General features: G+C 40.7%; 1 protein-coding gene across 1 annotated transcript in view; it reads left to right on the top strand.

The window, feature by feature from the left end:
• The first annotated feature begins 8268 nt into the window (after positions 1–8268).
• Positions 8269–12760, top strand: part of DEPDC1B (DEP domain containing 1B) — a 54026-nt gene continuing 49534 nt past the window's right edge. The window contains exon 1 of the mRNA XM_081088783.1: positions 8269–8528. Coding sequence (XP_080944909.1) covers positions 8296–8528 — 233 coding nt within the window. The 5' untranslated portion in view covers positions 8269–8295. The remainder of the gene's footprint in view (positions 8529–12760) is intronic.

The raw sequence follows: 12760 nt of genomic DNA, 5'->3' as shown, positions 1-12760 counted from the left end.
CCGCCCTGAGAGTCACTGGTGGTGACAACTTGAGGTTCTTTCTAACGGTGCCCAGAGCAGAGGTGGATCGCCCTGACCACATTTCCGGTCCCTGGCGTTTCTGTTTTTGTTTGTTTGTTTTTCCCATCATTGACATAAATGAGGGGGCTGGGCTGGGTGGTCTAAAAGAGCCTTTGTCCTGGGAAAAGAGCTTCGGTATTGGGAGTTCTCAGGGGTTCTTATTTTGATTTCTTTTATGACCTGGAGCAGGTGATTATAGTGATTTGTGTTTCAGAGGATTACCATAAAGGAAGGAGTGATGACAGTTTGGTATGTTCATGGCAGGGTTTGAGGCAGCTTTCTATGAAAGCATACTGGTAATTTGGGAGGAAGGGACCGTCCTCTTGGGTCTGGCACCACTTCTGGGGAATTAGTCTCCTTGTTCTGTGCACCCTAATGGATATCCAGGAAAAGATGGGAATTAAGTTCAACCTCTAATTCAACTAGTTACTAGGCTTGTATATGTGGAAGAGATGAGGACAGTGGGACAGGGGGAGGTATAATTAGGGTTTCCTTTTCTTTCGGGAACCAGTGTCACAATGGCCGGTGGGGGTCAAGCCAGAGCTAAGAAAGCCAGCTTCTAAGAGAAATCGTGGTTGGGGCAGATGGTTATGTTGTAAGGTACCCCGCGAATCACAGAAGGACGCCTCAAGAAGTCGAATTAAAGAGGCACATTTATTGCATCCGGGACTATGAGGGCCCATTCCCAAATCTCATAGCCATAAGATGGTGGCAAAACCAGACTTATATAGGCAAAAATTACAAAGGTATTGATTACATCCCAGGGTTTGGAATGAGGCACCTGGCTCGCAAAAAAGCAGATTACAGAAGCAGAATTAAGCATGTTAATCACAGTTTTGGGTCTCGGGGTCACTGAATTGACAGAAATACATTATCTAGAGCCCTTGGGTAACCTGGATTAAACTTAGGCATGTTATCTAAATTACAGTTTTGGGTCTCCGGATCACTGAGTTGATAGAAACACATTATCTAGAGCCCTCGGGTCTCCCGACCACTGAGTCAGCTGGAACGCGCCACCAGTGGCCACTAAAACAATTTAGGGTAATTGTGCTGTCCTGTTTCCAGGTACAGAAGAATGTGCTCTCTAAGACCAGTATGACCCAACCCATGGGATATTCACATTACCATCAACAGGGCATTTAATTGAATGGGATGATTTATATAATTCAGAAAATCAAAATAACTGTCCATTGTTAAACAAAGCAAATAGGTACATAAGCCAAACAGTAGGGTTTAAGTTAAACTATAGATGGTAGCTACCATACTTCAGTTGTTTAATTTTTTATTTGGCTCATAGATCACTTTGAGAATCTCCTTTTTATAGAATAGTGCTCATGCCGCATACTCATAAAATTATACATATGATTTCAGAAGACTTGGGGAGTCTGTGGCATTGTTTCATTTGGCTTAACCATTTACTTGCCCACAATTTTGTGAGTCAGCAATCTGGCCTGGGCTTATGTCAGTGGCTTTATTGTTGGGGCCACTCATGTGCCATGATCATCTGGTGACTTGACTAGGACAGGAAGACCCCTTGACTTGGTTCTGGCTGTTGGCTGGGCCAAGTATCTTCACATAGTGGTTCAACATAACCAAAAGAAGGTTTCTGCCTTTAACTTTTTGTTTAGACCTCATTGGTCAGAGCAAGTCAGCTAATTCCAGATTGTAGAAATTCAGCTCCACTTTTCTTTTTTGTTAAATTAAATTTTTTTTTCAATTACAGTTGACATTTAATATTTCAGGTATATAACATAGTAGGTAGACATTTATACAACTTATGAGGTGATCCCCTTCCTGGAAGTCTAGTACCCATCTGACACCATACATAGTTATTACATTATTATTGACTATAGTCCCTATTCAGTTCCACTTCTTCTTTTTTTTAATTTTTACCTGAGGATATTTTGGCCATTGCTTTTCAGAGAGATTGGAAGGGAGGAAGGAGAGAGGGAGAGAGAGAAACATCAATGTGAGAGAGACACATCAACTAGTTGCCTCCTGTACATGCCCTTACTTGGGGGGTGGGGAGTGATCTGAAAAGCCAGTACATACCCTTGACCTGGAATTGAACCCGAGACCCCTTGGTTTGAGGAACGATGCCCTAACCACTGAGCACACTGGCCAGGGTAGTTCTACTTTTTTATGGACAGATTTGCAGTTACATTACAGAGGTACCTGTGAACAGGATGGGAGGAATATTTGCATTCATCTATACAAACAGTCTACTACAGACATACAGAATGATTCATTAAAAAAGGCAACCAACAAATACAAATTTAAGTTTTTCTTTCTGCTAGCCTCTGAGGGATGGATGGTGGTGGTAGGGAACAAATAGGGTGTTTTAAAAATAATGTTTTCATATCTGCTTCCACTTCACAGTTGTTTCTACCATTTGAAACCAGCTGGTAGGTCCCATGTCAGGGATGAATTACAGATTGTGCTTTATCAGGGTCTTTCAAAAACTTTACTCTCTTTTGTGGAGGGAAAATAACACATCCTCCCTCCCGTCTCCCCCAGTATATTCACATCATTTATGCAAGGAAAACAGAGAGAAGCTCTGGATATTGGCACTTCTCCTTTGTGCTTTAGACTAAAATAAATTACATCATAATTGGAACTGTTTTTTAAATCTCATATTCACAGAAAGGTATGCAGTACCACTTTTCATAGATGCAGAGTGCCTGTATCAGTACTTGATTCTGCTCTTTCTTCTTCCCAGAGCATGCCTGTGCCTCTCTTCCCTCTTTCGTCCCTCAAGGTGTGTATCTCTTTCCCTTTCTCCTAAGCTTCAAGGGCCCTGCTACTACCTCTGTAACTTTCTAATAAACTTTCCCTTATAAAAAATGTGTATTATCAAAAGAGTTTATAAAGAAAAGTGTTTTCTACTTTCCAGAAGTCTTCAGTCCCCAAGAAGTGATATTCAAGCCTAGGTTAGCCAAAATGGATAAAGTTAAGCAGAAAATTAAATTATATGAATAATTAATGAAAACACCTCAGTTTCACCAGAATTTCCAGATAGTTCAGTTCAAACTTTATTCTATTTGAGAAACTTGATCTTAAACTAAGATTTTGAAAACACAGGAACAGTAGCCAATTTCTTTTTTTTTTTTTTTAATATATTTTTATTGATGTTTTACAGACAGGAAGGGAGAGGGCTAGAGATTTAGAAACATCAATGAGAGAGAAACATTGATCAGCTGCCTCCTGAACACCTCCTACTGGGGATGTGCCTGCAACCAAGGTACATGCCCTTGACCGGAATCAAACCTGGGACCCTTCAGTACTCAGGCCAATGCTCTATCCACTGAGCCAAACCAGGGAGGCCTGGAAAATGTTTTGGCAGTTCCTCAACATGTTAAATCATAGAGTTACCATATGACCCAAAAGTTCCACTTGTAGGTACATACCCAAGAGAAATGGAAACATGTTCACACAAAATGTTGTACATAATATTCATAAGTGCCCCAAACTGGAAACAACCCAAATATTTATCAGCTGATGGATGGGTAAACAAAATGTAGTATACCCATACACTGGACTATAATTCACCAATATAAAGAAACAAAATACCAGGACATGATATAACATACATAAAACTTTAAAATGTTATGTTAAGTGAAAGAAGCCAGTCACAAAAGACCAGATATTATGACTGCATTTATGTGAAAAATCCCAATTTCTTTTTAAGTGAGAATTCCTGATTTGTCAGTGATATCACTTTGATTACAGGTGCGTTTCCCTGAGCAAAATTCAATTGTGCCTTAAAGCTTTTACCCAGTAAATCATAAAGCTTGTGGTAGTTCTCTCTTTGCTTTCCTTCTCCTACTCCCAGTTTACCATTTCCCCCTTCTCCTCAACCTAATCTTCAGGAAAAGCTTTGGAAAATCTATTAGCATACAAAGAGCAGGCCTTTACTTGATCCTTTTATGGCACATTATACTTTCTCAAACCACATACAGCTCCATTTTCTAAAGCACCAACAAGTCTTATCTGAAAATATCATTTTATAGACTAGGTAAATTTTTTTGCCAAATATAAAATGACAGATTTATAAGCCAATTCATGATGAATATGGGAGTTAATTAGCAACTTATTCACTACTAAAATAGCTTTCATTTTTGTAACTCATATAATTATTTTAAGAGAAATAATGAGGAGAAAGAAGATTGCTTTTACTGAAAATTGCTTTTATTGATCCTTTCTTTGAACTTAATTCTGAGTTATTTGTATCATCTGATGCAACTGGTGAACTTGAAAAGACTTGAAGCTGTCATTGAATCTGAGCACTAGAATGCACTCCAAAGATTGCCTGGTTCAATTCCCTTATTTGACTGAGACCTAAAGGGGTGAAAGGACTTGATCAAGTTCATACTACTAGTAATGGCAAGTATAACTAGATCTAGAATTTTGTTCTCTCCGAGTTCCTGCCCAGGTGCCATACGATTATAGTAGTACTATAATAAAATTTTTGGTACTAAGAAGGAAGGAAATGGGATAAATATTCTGGAAGAAAGAACAGGAAGCACATTTCAACCCTCGGTGTTGTATTTTGTAGTTTAGCTCATGATGTTAAGCAAAAACAGTTGTGCTGTATGACTCTTTATTTCTTAAATTAGGGAACTGAAATAAATAAAACAAATAGTTTTTTAATCATAAAACAAATCTGTCCTCTTTCTATAAAGATTATCTCTTCAAATATACTAGTAATATGTTATGGAAGAAGATCATATTCTTAAGCTCTATCTTGTTCTTTGTTGACATAGGACATTTTCTTCCTAAATGTAAGTGAGGTCCTAGCCAGTTGGCTCAGTGGATAGAGCATTGACATGCGGACTGAAGGGCCCCGGGTTCAATTCCAGTCAAGGGCATGTACCTCGGTTCCTATCTCCTCCCAGGCCCCCAATCTATGTGTTTCTCTCACATCAATGCTCTGTCTTTCCTTTTCTCTTCTACTCTTTCTAAAAATCAATGGAAAAATATCCTTGGGTGAGGATTAAAAAAAATGTGTGAATGGTGATTTAAAGATAATTATTTTTCTCTGTTGACAGAGTAGCCAAATAACCATCCTATATAATAAAGAGCTAATATTCTAATTAGACTGGAAGGCGGAACAACCTTCCAGAACGACCATCTGGAATGACCAGTGGGCGGGACTGCGGGACCAGGAGGCAGCTAGGGCTGCGAGGGCCGAGCCCCTTCACGAATTTCGTGCATTGGGCCTCTAGTTTAATTATATTTGGAAATAAGTGGATACAGAAACCATGGTCCTCACTAGGTTTTGAAAATTCTAGGTGAAACACTGGGTTGAGTAAATATAAACCATAATGATAAGTGCCATTCAAAATCAAAATAAATAAATTCTAAATTCTTTTTAAAAAAAGAAATGAACCTTTGATAAGGCTATCTTATAAAATTTGTAGTGTGAAATGAAAAGCAGCTATCAGAGAACTCATAAAATCCAATCAGAAGTCCAACAGATTTTTTTTTCTGAGCGGGACTGCATTGAGTTGAAAGCTCATACACAAGAGTAAAAGTGGGAGCATTCAAAACAATTTTAAAAGACTATAAGCACCTTGACCTATCAGAGATTTAAACTTAATATTAATTAACTGTAATTACAAGGTTACAGTATTGCAGAGGAATGACATATATCAGTGAGACAGAAAAGAGAGTTTAGAATCAAGACAGGTAACATGTAAGGTAACGTTTCAATTCAGTGAGAAAATGATGGCATGATTGGCTCTCCATTTGGAAGAGAATAAAGTTAGAGCTCTCCTACCTCCCACCATAAAAAATTTCAGTTGAAGTTTCAAATATTAAAATAAAATCCCTCTCTATGATATTAAAAGAAAAATTTAATAAATATTTTTAATACCTCAGGCTGGGGAAGCTTTCTGAGTAAACCCTGTAACCATAAAGAAAAAAAAATTATATTTGTTTCCTTAAAGAACAACATCATTAATAACAAAACCTTCTCAAAGCTGGAGACCACATAAGCAAATTGAAAAGCCAGAAGAAAACACTTTTAAAATGTTTAACCCTTTGAGTGCCAACCAATATCTTAGGAACTGTGCTAAAGTTGCCAAGGCATTTTTGCTGATTTTACAGCAGTTTAGGAAAAAAATTATGAATCGCAAGTAAATGAAGTTACATATTCAAAAACTTAAGGAAACCTTTACTACATTGACATATTTAGCAATATCATCATCACTAATAAAAGCAGATTTAGAACTGGACGCCATTTCAAAGCTTTGATAGTGCTCCCGGCACTTTTGGTGAAAGACAGGAGGAGCACAGTCGTGCTCCCTGGCACTGTAGGGGTTAAAGAAGGTTTGTCATATATGGCCTTTATTATTTTGAGATATGATCCTCTATTCCCACTTTGCTGAGAGTTTTTATAAAAAACTAGAGGCCCGGTGCATGAAAATAGTGCACTCGGGAAGGTGTCCCTCAGCCCGGCCTGCGCCCTCTCGCAGTCTGGGAGCCTTTGGGGGATGTCTGACTGCCGGCTTAGGCTCACTCCCCGCCTAAGCTGGCAGTCAGACATCCTTAGTGATGCTGCAGAGGCAGGAGCACTTGCCAGCCATGAGCCTGGCTTCTGGTTGAGTGGTGCGCCCCCTGTGGGAGTGCACTGACCACCAGGGGCAGCACCTGTGTTGAGCATCTGCCCCCTGGTGGTCAGTGCACATCATAGCGACCAGTCGTTTGGCCTTTCGGTCGATTTGCATATTAGTCTTTTATTATATAGTATGGTGCTGGCACACAAAAAAAAGGTGCTGGATTTTGTCAAATGCCTTTTCTGTATTTATTGATATTATCATGTGATTTTTATCCTTCATTTAGTTAATGTAATATATCACATTTATTGATTTGAGAATATTGTACCAGCCTTGTGGACCTGGAGAGTAAGTATTATGCTAAGCAAAATAAGCCAGTCAGAGAAAGACAAGTATCACATGATCTCACTTATATGTGGAATTTAATGAACAAAATAAACTGACGAGCAAAATAGGCCCAGAGGCATGGAAACATGGAACAGACTGATGGCTCTCAGAGGGAAGGGGAGTGTGGTGGTGAGAAGAGATTAAAAAAAGAATTTATATGCATATATGCATAGTGCATGGACACAGTGTGGTGAAGGCCTGTGGTGGGGTGGGAACCTGGTGGAGGAAGGGAATGGGAAGGAAATGATGGACATCTGTAATACCCTCAAGAATAAAGATAAATGTAAAAATTAAAATATTTAAAGAAAGATTAAAAGCACATTTCTTCATTCTATTTTCTATTTATTGAACACATGTACTAGCTATCAGACATTATCCTTTTTTAAATTAAATTTATTGGGGTGACATTCGTTAGTAAGATTATGTAGGTTTCAAGTGTACATTTCTATGATACATGATCTGTATTTTGCATTGTGTGCCCATCATCCAAAGTCAAATCATATTCTGTCACTATGTCTTTGGGCACCTTTACTCTTTACTACTCCCTAGATTTGTTTTTAAATAGGAAAGTATTCTGCAGAATTTTAAAACATATTTTGACATCAGGAGCTATACCTCTTATCCTCTCTCCATATAATGCCTTTTATGGAATAAACAGCAAATAATTGCTGAGTGATGTAAAGTCATATTAAACATAGGATTCCAAGAAGTGAATTAAGCATATTGATCTCAGTTTACTATTATTTTCAATCGTATGTTTCTTATTAATGTAAAAATTTATTAAATTCACATTATAGGACAACTTGATGGCAATATCTCCAGTAAATATTTATTGAATAAATTCATTTTAAAAATTTACTTCTTCTTAAGAGTGTGAAGCTTGTAAATACATAAATTTCAAGGCTCCGTCTGTTATTTAGACAGCCTTTTAAATGGAAAAATTGCATTTGTTGTCTGAAATATTTTGGATGCAATAAACTGAAAAAAAAAAAAAAAATCAGCCCTAGCCGGTTTGGCTCAGTGGATAGAGCGTCCGCCTGCGGACTCAAGGGTCCTAGGTTCGATTCTGGTCAAGGGCATGTACCTTGGTTGCGGGCACGTCCCTAGTGGGGAGTGTGCAGGAGGCAGCTGATCGATGTTTCTCTCTCATTGATGTTTCTAACTCTCTATCCCTCTCCCTTCTCTGTAAAAAAATCAATAAAATATATATTTTTAAAAAAATCAGTTGATTACTAAATGCCTTTCCTTTTTCTCCTAGTGGAACGAAACTGTTGAGCTTTTTCGCTCTAGGATGCCATTACGGAAACATCGTTGTCGTTTCAAAAGTTACGAACATTGCTTCACAGCGGCTGAAGCTGTGGACTGGCTACATGACCTGCTGAGGTACAATCAGAACTTTGGCCCTGAAGTGACCCGCAAACAAACGGTGCAGCTGCTAAAAAAATTCCTGAAGAATCATGTTATTGAAGATATCAAGGGCAAATGGGGTCAGGAAGATTTTGAAGACAACGGTCACTTGTACAGGTAACAGCAACCGGTAAACTCTGAAGGGGAGGAGCATGGGGAGGATGAACGGATCTGTCCGAGTCAGAAACCTCTTTATGTGAAAGAATTTACTTTGTCCCTTGGAGGGATGTTTCTCCTGTGGTTTGTTGAGTGGAGAACTCAATGTGTAGTTACAATAAAACTGATTGCAATGTTTCTCGACTCCATAGAGCACCCTATAGCAGTCCTTTGTTGCAGTGACTTTTGAGTAAGGAATCTTTTCATGCCTTTTGCACACCTGCAAGGATGGCTACCGTAGCTTAGATTTGTCCTACGGGGTCTGAAAAGGTTAAACAGTAGCTCTGGGTTAGCCTTTGTGAACAATGAGAAGGTGCATATTCAAGGGAGCTAGTGGCAGAGTGGGTCTGATCATTAAGCAGAACTCAGGGCTCATGTGAAGAATTATACTAGAATTCCCTGATGTCTCAGATTAACCCTGGCAGTGCATGTCTGCTTTTCCTCATTTTTCCTTGTTTCAGTGCTTTCTTTCTTTCTTTCTTTTTTTTTTTAAATATATTTTTATTGATTTCAGAGAGGAAGTGGGGAGGAGGGAGGGAGGGAGGGAGGGAGGGGGGAGAGAGAGAGAGAGAGAGAGAGAGAGAGAGAGAGAGAGAGAGAGAGAAGGAGAGAAACATCAATGATGAGAGAGAATCATTGATCCCCTGCCTCCTGCATGCCCCCTACTGAGGATCAAGCCCGCAACCTGGGCATGTGCCCTTGACCGGAATCGAACCTGGGACCCTTCAGTCCACAGGCTGACGCTCTATCCACTGAGACAAAACGGCTAGGGCTTTCAGTGCTTTCTTATGATTGGACATACTACCAGATAATCTCTCTGCTTGTACTTCCGTGCCCACTACTTACTAGGCTGTTATTGCTGGGTGTGGAAGGGCCCTACCTAAGATTCAGGGAAAGGGAGAAGACTGAAGAGGGAATGAAGTCACACTAGTTCAGAAAAGAATTGTTGAGTTATCTACAGAGAGGTTTACCAAAGTGCTAAGAAACTGAGGGATTTAAAAAAATGGAGAATATGGATTCTTAATTGCTTTATTTTACAACATCAAAATAAGGAATTGATTCTCTATCTATTTGCAAATCTAATCTTCCTCTAGCTCCTAATCTCTCTTGTCTGCTTTCATTATAATTTGGCTGTAGTGCTGTTCAACTGCAAGCAGCACTGGAAATGGAGCAGGTAGGGCAGCCTGCCCCAGAAAACTAAGGAATCCTCTTACAATACATTTATTGAGGACACTTAGAGGCCACTGGGACACCTGGTTTGAGTAGAGAAAACCTGATTTTTTCAAACCTCAATAATTTCTTTGGCTTCTTCAAGACTAGCTACTGAGAAAGGCTGACGAGCAAGGAGAGGGTGCCAAGGCCAAGACCAGACGTTACTATTTGTTTAGAATCTAATTTCCTCACAGAGTTTCATCAGCAATCTTCAGCTTCTAGATATCAAGTTGTCATCTGGGCAATTAGTTGTTTCTCCAATTGGCAGTTATTTCTGACTTGCTGATCCAGCTTTTAATTAGGATTGTGCGTGATGTTAGCCTGTTCTGCGATCATAGTGCTTATTAGCATCAACTCTACTCCTGGTTCCACATGCTGCACTTCATTGGGGATTCTTCAGTGATTATTTTTCTTGGGAAACTCTAATTGCTTGTACCCCATCAGTGTTTAGCCAGCACACTGCTACAAGCTTCTCTGGATGAGCAACTCCCAATCTGTTCTATTGTCACCCTACATTGGGCACCTCTCATTGAGCTCCATGAGGCACTGAGAGTCATCAGAACTGTAAAATAGGATCGTGCTTTAGGAGCTGGCCACCCAGCACTGACTGTGAGGGCATGTTCCCTTCAATATGAAGACTTCCCCATGTTTCCCCTTTACAAAACAGTGTGCATGGATTAAATTTGTTCATGAAATAATGATCCAGTTTTTCTTATAGAATATTTGAGTCGTAAGGGAGCAGTATTTTCTTTCCTTATTTACCACTTGAATACTCGCAATCTTCCCTTTTCCTGAGTGGAAGTTCTGTAAGTGAAGCCCTGATGCTTGATGTTCTCAGGTTAATCTGGGATGAAATATGTATAGACATGTACTAGTAAATCACTTGTTAAGGAGCACATGCCTTGACTGGAGAGTAAGCTAATGAGTGTGGAGGCAGCTGTTGCATGCATACAGCTTCTGGGACTAGTGCTCAGGATCATCACCATTACATGCCAGTGCTCCAGGGAAGAGTAGGGCAGACTGCCCTACCTGCCCCATTTCCAATGCTGCTCGTGGTTGAATAGCACTACAGCCAAATTATAATGAAAGCAGACAAGGGAGATTAGGAGCTAGAGGAAGATTAGATTTGAGAATAGATGGAGAGTCAATAAGGTGAAGAAATTCCAGAACATGATTCTAAATATCAGGCTTTATAGAAGAGGAGCCTTTATAAGTTGTATGAAAAGGCTGGCATGTGCAGCTGAGATTTCTTGCTGGGTAAAAAGGAATGAAAATTATAGTGCACCTATAATGTGTCAAACTTGTTGCATAATTGTTTATAATAATCAGAAGAGATGTTGCAGAGAAGTGCCCAGAGTTATTTCCTGTTATGAATACTGGTGACTAGAAAGGTTCTGGATTTGCTTCTAGTGCGGACAATTTTAAATTTCACCAAAGGGTCCTCAGAGTTGAGTCAGATGCTGTCATCGGTGCCTTAACAAAACTTCATGGCCCTAGTTTTCTGCTGAGGAGAGCCAGTTGCACTATCTTGAATTTTTATAAGAAATTTTAACTTTTGAAGCAGTTTCCCTTCCGTGATCTCATTTGATCTTCATGACATCCCTGTAAGGTGGACAAGGTGGGTATTTCATCCTCAGAACCAGACACTTTTCTCTTTGAATTATCTAAATAAAATACTAGGAATGTTCTAGTTAAAGAAATTTCATACTGATCATGGCATCTCCCCCTATTTGTATGTGAACAGACTATTATGTTGGACTAGATGCCCAGTGCACAAAATTTGTGAATGGGTACAGTCCCTAGGCCTGGCCGGCGATTGAAGTGTGAGCACCTGGCGTGGAAGGGCAGGTCTCAGCTGACCTCCGGGCCCTGGGCAGCACATGGGCCCTCGGCCCCCCGCGCACCCTCCTCTGCCTGAGTCATGGTGCCTGAGTCTCCATGTGGAGATGCGGTGAGCACAGCTGGATGCCGTGAGCTGGGGTACAGAGTGGGCCTCTTGGCTGCCCAGCGGTGCCATACAGAAGCTGGGTGGGCAGCGCGCTCACTCCCAGCCAGCCGTGCAGATCAGCTCCTGCGCGAACCCACAGAAGCATGGGGGCTTCCCTGGTGCACGAGCCCTGGCGTCCGGGAGAGGGTGGCAGGGGGAGTGAGAGCAAGCTCGGTGGAGTCTCACTGTACCTCTGTCTCTGTTTCCATCATCCCTGCCTCCTGGTAGCTGGTGAGAGGTCATGGCCCCCTGCCCGGGTGCCGCAGGAGGTTGGTTGCTGCCACCCACCCCCAGTTCCCCGTCCCAGCCCGGGGCTTGGGGCCCATCGGGGCCAGCAGTGCCTCCACTGCCACTCGCTGCCAGCGTCCCATTGCTGACGCCCACTGTGTTCTGCTCCTCCCCCCTGGTGGTCAGCACACGTCACAGCGAGTGGTCGATCTCCCAGTTGAACTCCCGGTTGAGGGAACAATTTGCACATTAGGCTTTTATTATATAGGATTATTTGAACTTAATATAATGGGTTATATAAAAATACAAGTATGTAATATGATAGTTGATTGTTTTGGGCCATTTAATAAGGAAAGTGTTTGGCCTAGTGTAGATCTGTAGCAGGATGGGGTACGGGGTCTGGAGCCTATACCTGGCCTTTGACCTGCTCTCACTGCTAATGCTGGCTTCATGAGTACTGAGAACCCGGAAGGTGTTCATGGTTTACAGAGGGCATTCACTTGCTCAGCTGTAGTGGTTTGAGGCTAATGCATAGGGAGCCATTTTCTTTTTATTCTCCTACCTCTCTCTGTTCCTCTTTTTCTCTTCCCATCTCTTCATGTGTTACTCTCATCCTCCTTTCTTTTTCCTTTTCGTTTTCTCCTACTTAATTTTTTCTCTTTCTGTTCCTTTCCCTCATATTTGCATTTTTTTCTGGCCTATTTCCAAAATACTGATTCTTATTTGAAACTAAAAATTTTTATGTAGATGCTGTCAACTTTGTTGA

This window comes from Myotis nattereri, assembly GCF_964212035.1.
Source record: "Myotis nattereri genome assembly, chromosome: 4".
Lineage (NCBI taxonomy): Eukaryota > Metazoa > Chordata > Mammalia > Chiroptera > Vespertilionidae > Myotis > Myotis nattereri.
Note: the sequence above shows the minus strand (reverse complement) of the source record. Positions and strands in the feature narration are given on the sequence as shown.